We start from the raw sequence: 8829 nt of genomic DNA on the forward strand, positions 1-8829 counted from the left end.
TATTTTGAGGAAGAATACAGATTCAAGAAAGTTAAGTATATTTGCGCCACATTCCAGAAGGTAAAAAGAAGAGCAGTTCTGGAAAATGAAAAATCAGAGAAAAATTGGCAGAATTTATTCCGTTCTTGCCACTATTGCTACGTAAGAACTATCAGAGTATCATTACAGTAAGTAACCAAGTAGCAACTCCTGAGGAAAATGGTAGGTTATAGAACTACACGTACGGTAGGCCTAATGTTGTATTACTTCAGTAAAACAAAAAGGATCCACAAAGTTAAAAGGATTGTTTAGAGTAGTACCAAAGGATTTTCATGGAAAAATGTTTGAGAAACATGATGAAAGAAGGAGATGAATTCAACTATGGATGAGGAGATCGCATTTCTGAGAAACTTAAAGAGGATTAAACTGAAGAGTTCTGCAACAACACTGTGAGCTGATTGTAGACAAGTGGGGCTGAAAACAAGCACAAGTCCTGAAGAACATTACAAAAGTATAAGTTACAACCAACTTTTTAGTATTAAGTATGCTCTGTATCTAGTATTAAGTATCTTTTGTACCTAGTGTTAGAACTGTATGTATCTTGTAATAAAGTATCCGTGCGCTTTCCTACTTCAGCGTACACGGAGCGTCCCCTGGGTGGCGGATAGGGGGAAGGTCGGTGGATCTGCTTGTCAGTCCTCCCGGCTAGGTCCGATGGACCCGCTGACCAGAAGTAGGTGAGGTCCTCCATTCATATTGGGGGTTGAGGCGATGGGCTAACCACCCTCCCTTGTAAAAAAACTCTGGTTATGTACCACCTAGGGAATGCCTCGGACAGAATGGATAACATTGGACAACGACCTTATAGCTGTGTCATAAGAACTTGAGATTTGAAGCTGGAACGTTTGCTCACTGGCAACGATACTGTGGACATTGTTAGGAGGGAGCTAGAAAAGTACAAAATGGATGTAGTAGCCCTGCAAGAAATTAGGTGGCCAAAGGAATCATTAATGCAGGAGACTTTACCTTATAGTGGTAGATATGATGGTAAACATCAAGCAGGAGTGGGATTTGCCATCAATAGAAGTATCGTAGATACTCTAGTCAAATTTGTCTTGTGGTTGAAAGACTGTGTTATGTAAGATTAAAAGGATAATTTAAAAACCTATCTGTGATAAGATTTATGATGAGAAAGATGATTTTAATAATCAATTAGAACAGTTAGTTAGTCAAACTCCTAACTATAATGTAAAAAATAGGAGATGCTAACGCCAAAGTTGGCTGCGAATATATGGAAGGACTATTGCGGAAAGAGAGTTTGCATGGTACAGCTCGTGACATAAAAGCTGGCACTTGGCCGATCGCTACAAGTACCTATTTAAAAAACATGTCCTGTAATGCGGGTTGCATCAACTGTCCTCGCGACCCATATGAAGGCCCTCAAGTACATAATGCAAGGGGTGTCAACCCCGTGAGGCAGCGGAAATGTTTGCAGTCCGGTCTTTTCCCTACCTCCACCCTCCTCCCGCCTACACTGCCCGCGCTAGGCCAAGTGCCAGCTTAGATGTCACGAGCTGTAACTGTAACGACAATGAAACTAGGCCACAAATTTTACAATTAATTTCAAGCACCTTATTCTCTAGGAAAAATTAAAAACATCTATAAAGAAACATGGGTATCACCAGATGGAAAGACTAAAAATCAAATGGATCACATTTTGATTGATAAAAGACACAGAAGTATTAATAGACATATAAGAGATTAAGAGGAATGTGCTTCAGACAATTTTCTATTGCTTACAAAAATAAGGCAAAAAAGCTATGCGAAGAAAAAAGAAAAATTAACAAAGTGGAAAATAAATTAGGCCTAGATGTTAGCAAACTAAAAAAAAAGATTTTGTACAAAATTTGAAATTGAAATTAAGATATAGATATGAGTAATTAATATAAGAAAAAAAACCATGTCCCAAAATGTTGATTATTATTGGGATAAACCGAAAGATATTTTAGTGGATGTCTTAAAAAAACTTAAAACTTTTAGTTCACACGTTCGGTACCGACATGTTAAAAAATTCCTTCACCGCAGACACAGAACTAGTGACGCGTGGTCTGAACTCACTGGAGCGACGTCAACTATCATTGACACCAACATTCATACACTTTATGGCTAGTTACAAATATTCGGTTTATTATCGACTTAGTTGTTAGTTGTAGGTCTAATGGGATAGCCCAAGGCCACGCTAAAAAAAACAGGCCATAATGCTGGTCAAGCATGACGTCACAATAGAAGACGGCAATGACGTAGGTATTTATTTATTTATTTTCCAAGGAGAGATTAAAACAAGCAGCTGATCACAAACGGCAAACATTACGTCACTGTCGTCTTCTATCATGACATCATGCTTGATGAGCATTACGGCCTGTTTTTTTTAGTGTGGCCTTCGATAGCCCCTAATATGCTGTTGCTGTGGTTTCCATATGGGTGATTTTTTTTCAGCACAACTGACAGCATTTTTTTTACATAAATCTGTACATGTCTCAATTTGTTTCTTAACCTAGTTGCCTTCAAGTGAGTTGGTGTGTGTTTATCATAATTTATTTGTAATGAACAGTAGCCTATCTCCTTTTTTATTCATTCTTAACTTATTTATTTTTTCACTCCTCTACATTTTAGTGCGACGTTTTCCACATTACTTCAGGTCTATAGAGGGTCACAGCATTATCACTCAAATAAAATCAATTGGTGATAGGCCTTCTCCATATTAGAAAACCTCTCAATCACAATCTACTAGCATTAGGAGTAAGCTGATCTAGTGGTCGCTGGTCTGGTTCAAATACTGCCAATCACCAATGGATTTTATTTAAGTGATATGTCGCAACCTCTAAGCCTAGCCTAAGGTAATGTAAAAACAATCCAGGGCTGAAGCCTGGTTTAATAATAAGACAAGTTCCCCCAAACAAACTCAAAGGACAATGCAACTACTACTGCAGCAACCTACCTAGTTTCGAGGCTTGTACAGACTCTGCAGTTATCATCAGTTTCCGAGGTACAGCAACAATAACTTCCCCCTCTGATACATCTCGCAGTGCGACCAACCCGAGACCGTGGCCAGGAAACTCAGTGATGCCAACACCTTGAACTTCAGCATCGTGGTTTTCCAACCAAGTCAAAAGACCTTCCTGGTTCTGGACTGTGCGATTAGGTAAAGGGAGTTTCAGCTCTGGAGAGAAATCACACAAGTATATTATAAATTTTATCATCTCTACTCAACATAGTGTTATAGTCTGTTCACAACATTTAGGCGGTTTGAGGTATATATTGCAGCTGATTGGCGTTTTGGCAAACCTCAGCTGTTAAAAAAACTCTTGTTTTAAAGGAAGTGATCAATTGGAGGGGATAGATTTCTTCCCCTAAAACCGCCTACATTTTGTGAACCCAGTACAGTATCAGATCTCTAAATAACATGATTAACATTCTCTGGGTCAAATAAAACAGCGGGCTGAATGAAGAAAATGTAGTTATATGGGGCAGATAAGTGGTTAACGTAGTATTCACCTGGTAGTAGTTACCTAGTGTTCAGGTTTTCAGGTAGTTCTCTGGAAAAAGTCAGTGAATTTTTAATTATTTTAAGCTAAGCCCAGCTGTGCTTTATAATTGGGCTTAAATATTAATAGGTCCTGACAATAGATGCAGCTGATTATACACAATTGTAACTTACATCATCACACTCTATTCTAAACTCATTCTGCATTCATATTTAGCTTCAGATTTAAACCATTTAGTAATATTATACTCCGTTCACAAAATTTTGGCGGTTTTAGCGGAAGAAATAAATTCCTTCAACGTCTTGATCCTACCATTAAAACATAGCTCAACAGCTGAGATTTGTCAAAACGTAAATCAGCTGCAACATACATTAAGCGGAACAAAATATTGGGGAGCTTGTAACCTTCAAACTGCCTATTGTGAACACAGTAGCCTATAGCACATCTATATACTGTTTCCCATTGTTGAAATCCTCAATACTACCAAATAAATGGTTTTTGAACATGTTTTGGCTATCTCATCTAAAGACATAGATTTCCAAGAATAGTGTGGAACTGACTCACTGTATTTTGTTGTTAGCGACAGCAGTTTTGTATAACGTAAATATGAGATTAATTAAAGGGTTAATGTAGGCAGGTACCTTTATTATTGGTACAAGTTATTCTGTAGATTTCTTTGTAAAATTAGTTTTCAGTTAACATAAAAAAATGCCTTAAGTTCTATTAGTGTCCAGCAAGACACTGATCAGAAGTTTTAAAATAAGCTTAAAAAGAACAGGCCTACTGTCATTCACAAAAACAAAATAGTCTATAGGCTTACTTACCACTTTCTATTGTATTGATTTTATTTAAAATCTTTTCAATTTCTAAATGAACTTCCAAATCTTTGGCAATGTTTGTTGCTGTGGTTGGTTGAACTGTAGTTGACACTGAAACACATTTAACAAATTTAAAACAGCAACATTTATTTTTTTACAAACTAAAATGTGTAAGCTCGGGCTACGATACACAGGAAAGGACTTGGAGAGGACAAGAAAAGGAAAAGGGCAGGCTGCAACAGGAAACGACTCGAGGCAAAACAACTCGCCATGCCAAGATACGCGCAGATTTTTGTGAATCCTCAAAAGATCACTCAACTGACAGATTTTGTTGTGTAATTTGTTTTGCCGCATGTTCTGTCCTTTCCCTCTGGGCTACACCAAGCCAAAACATAGCTTATGTAGGTAGTAAATTTCAAAACTAGCCTACATGTTAAGAATTGTCTGACGATGTACGTTTGGCCATTAAGTTATTCGCCATAAAACGCCAGCCTGGGGCTATCAAAATGAATTGTAAGTAGGGCTAAGTATTTGTTTTTTCACATAAGTTAGGCCTTAGCCTGTGTTAAGAATAAAGAATATTTATTTGCCATTAAATAACAGAACGTTACAATAGGCATTGTCACTGCAAAAATACATCACAGTCAGTCTATAATACAATCAATCTTAGCGTCTTAAAATTCTTCTACAGTGTAGAAAATTCTTGAACAGTGTGTTGTGGTTTTGGAACATCCAACCTCAACAATAATTGGTTGGTTCCTCATATAAATGTGCTAATTATTTTCGATTGTTATGTCATTTATTTGGCCATACGAGACATGTAAATTAATTGGCTTTAGTTCTTGCAATAAAGGGCGGGTTATATAGCCCATAGAGGATACGCGTCCGGTAACCGGACGTGGATAAGGCGTACGGCAATGACGTCATGGGGTTGCGGGAGCCTGGAACGCCTTTATTACAACAATACCATCACCAGCTATCGGTGGTCGTAGTGTAGTGGATAAGGTGCTCGGCAGATATGCAAGAGGTCCAGGGTTCGAGTCCCATTGGTGACATTAACTTTTTGTCGAAGATTTTGCATTGAATACCATTTATTCTTAACTGTACATCTTTAATTAGAATTTTTGGCATTTATAATTTTTTAATAGAGAAAGAATTTAACCTTAATACGATTTTTTCATTATCAGCAAGTTTGGTTGGTTAGGTTAGGTTATGACAGTAATTGCCGGACGTCTAATCCACGTCTGGTTACCGGACGTGTATCCTCTGCCTATATAGCCACCAACCTGCCTTGATATGCCAATAGGCCACTAATAAGTTCTGAAGGAGCTTAGGCCTAATGTTGACAGCAAATTAAACTTACCTTTCAGGAGTTTGTCTACTAACTGATTAACTTCATTCCTTTTTTGAGGGGAAAGTTTAAAATTAATTTTCTTTTTATCCTGTCCTTGAATTTCCTTAACTGGGTTATGTACTGAAACCTTAGAACTAAGTTTGTTCTGATGTTTTTTACCCATTTCAGATTTTAAGTATGATTCCTGATTTATAGAAATGTGTTACTGAAAAACAATACAAGATTTTTACTAGGTTATTAGATTATTAAACAATAGTAAGAGCAATTAAATAAATGTTTACTCCTGACATATTTACTAACAGCAAAACATAACCTTAAAAGGTAAAATCAACAAAATGTAATAATCAGCTGTGTTGTCAGGCAATGTGAATGTTTATGTTGAAAATATCAAATCACAAATAAACTGCACTTAGAGCGTCGATTATATACACACACGCGTGAATGTATAGTCATAGTCAATGGCTATGATTTGGACATACTCAAGTAGAATAGAATAGATTTATTGGTCATTCAGTAATTACACTATAGTTACAATAGACTTCGTCAAGTTAAAATCAATAATATTTACCCTATTCATATAAATAGCACATAAAAACACAGCTTATCTTTTGTCATTCTAACTTAACAAAGTCATTATTCCATTTCTTGAAAACAAAATACCTACTTTAAGTGACGTCCTTGTCCTTGACATTCCTTTCCAGTCACTTGCAAATGCCATTGAATACTCCTTCTAATATTTCTCCAGGAATCACTTTAGTTTCTTGGAAATTCAAGAAAATCTCTAGGGCAACTTCGAAAAACCTTATATATCAAGTAGCTTATAAGGAAAACCCCCAAAGAAAGCAAATAGCCAACGTAAAGCTTCCAACAACGAAAGCATTCTGGCAAACTTCTTTGGACTTTGAGTTATTGCGACTCACACTCTTTCAACATTTGCTGGTGTACAAAGAATTTTGCGGCACCCACAGATTATTTTTATGGTTTAAGCTGTTATAAGTAATTTTACCCAGTTCCATATAGTTTTCCAATCTGGAACAGTGCCATATTGACCAAGTATGGAATGTGGTCCAAACAATCTCTGGGTGTTTGCACAAGAATCACTATTTTAAAAATAGGTTCCTACATCAAAATCCCAGTTTGTTACAAGCCTCAGGCATAATGTTTACTAAAATGGCATAGTTTGATTATTGTTATAAGCACAGCTGTTCATTCATTGTTGCTTTACTTATAATGTGAGAAACAGACAGTATTTGCTTTTTGGAAATGCAGCATCGCTTTGTCATTTGCATTATTTGTTGCAAGTGAAGCCGCACGAACATATAAACGAGGCCCCTAACAGTTCAAGAACAAAAGCCAGGTTCACTAAAATTATATTCCTCTATACCTAACATTCCGAAGAGATCATATTAAAAACTTTATGTAATTGATAAGATTGAGGCAACTGACATCCGTATGTCATGCAATTCAGATTTAACAGTAACCCAGCGACCAATTTATTAAAATTATGCTAGAGGGTTATTCATTTGCACAGAAGTACGCACCAATATGACGAAGGAAAAAAAACTTACACAGCTTTAGGTGGGCCTCCGTTTGAAGTAAGAACGTGCCTTCTCAACAGATATATATATAAACATAGATTTAATCTGCTTAACACTGATGAAATCGTGGATGTATTTACCACAAAAGATCCACTAATACGATTTTAATACTATTTAAAGGTTCCTCCAAACGCATTCTTCATATATTCCTCCAAAATAAGAGAAACCAGTTAACATAGTAACAATAACTCTTATGACGTGATGTATAAGAAGTATGTTATTCATTGAATGATCAACCATATTTTGTAACTAACGCAATAGACATTATTGCTTTTCCTACTGTTAAAATAATGCTAAATGCTCAATTATTTTATTGAGCGGAGCGAGCGAAGCGAGCGAAGCGAGCGAAGCTCTTATACGTCGACTTTTATGCATTTCGTAATACGCAAACTCCTCCTAGACGGCTGAATCAATCGTTTTCAAATTTTGCATGGTGATAAAGACCATATCGGTGAGTGCCAACATCTATATGGCGTTAAAAAAGTCTCTCAGGAATCCGTAGAAAAATGAAACTGAAAATCACATTTTTTTAACATTAGTCTTATGGGTTGCTAGGTAACCATGTTGGCTGAATTAAATAACAAGTAAAAAGTAAACAAAAGATTTGAAGTTTTAGCATGTGCTCATAATAAGCCAACTACCCACAGTATACTAGGAAATTACAAATACAGTACAAAAGGAAAAACATCACTTATTGAGCAAAGATTATACTTAAGATTACTCGATACATTGTAGTCAAGGGTAGCAGTGCGAAGTCTAGGATCTGTTTATGACGAATACATTAAGGTATCTGCAATCCTAAAATGCTATGGGAAGGGAAGGAAACAGGTCCGTGACGTAGGAAGTAGTGAAGGAAGTAGTATAGGCAATCATAAAATGCTATGGGAATAGAGGGAAACAGGTCCGTGACGTAGGAAGTGATGAAGGAAGTAGTAAATGCGAGCAGTCCGGAGTGTGGGGACTGTTTATGACGATAAGATTAGGGTATCTGCAATCCTAAAATGCTATGGGAAGGGAGGGAAACAGGTCCGTGACGTAAGAAGTGGTGAAGGAAGTAGTCAAGGCGAGCTGTCTGGAGCGTGGGAACTGTTTATGATGATTAGATTAAGGTATTTGCAATCCTAAAATGCTATGGAAAGGGAGGAAAATAGGTCCGCGACGTAGGAAGTGGTGAAGGAAGTAGTCTAGGCGAGTTGTCCGGAGTGTTGGAAATGTTTATGACAATTAGATTAAGGTATCAGCAAACCTAAAATGCTACGGGAAGGGAGGAAAACAGGTCCGCGACGTAGGAAGTGATGAAGGAAGTAGTCAAGGTGAGCTGTCCGGAGTGTGGGGACTGTTTATGACGATTAGATTAAGGTATTTGCAATTCTAAAATGCTATGGAAAGGGAGGAAAATAGGTCCGCGACGTAGGAAGTGGTGAAGGAAGTAGTCTAGGCGAGTTGTCCGGAGTGTTTGAAATGTTTATGACAATTAGATTATGGTATCAGCAAACCTAAAATGCTACGGGAAGGGAGGAAAACAGGTCCGCAAC

General features: G+C 37.2%; 1 protein-coding gene across 1 annotated transcript in view; it reads right to left on the reverse strand.

The window, feature by feature from the left end:
- The window catches only part of LOC128987489 (actin-histidine N-methyltransferase-like), a 61503-nt gene extending 55513 nt beyond the window's left edge, over window positions 1–5990 (reverse strand). Inside the window, exons 1-3 of the mRNA XM_054408357.1 lie at window positions 5706–5990; window positions 4349–4453; window positions 2978–3199 (exon numbers count right to left, since the gene is read on the reverse strand). Coding sequence (XP_054264332.1) covers window positions 2978–3199; window positions 4349–4453; window positions 5706–5859 — 481 coding nt within the window. The 5' untranslated portion in view covers window positions 5860–5990. The remainder of the gene's footprint in view (window positions 1–2977; window positions 3200–4348; window positions 4454–5705) is intronic.
- Between the last annotated feature and the right edge of the window lie 2839 nt (window positions 5991–8829).

This window comes from Macrosteles quadrilineatus, unplaced genomic scaffold, assembly GCF_028750875.1.
Source record: "Macrosteles quadrilineatus isolate MER2022 unplaced genomic scaffold, UCM_ALF_1.0 Scaffold_2__2_contigs__length_208266976, whole genome shotgun sequence".
Classification (NCBI taxonomy): domain Eukaryota; kingdom Metazoa; phylum Arthropoda; class Insecta; order Hemiptera; family Cicadellidae; genus Macrosteles; species Macrosteles quadrilineatus.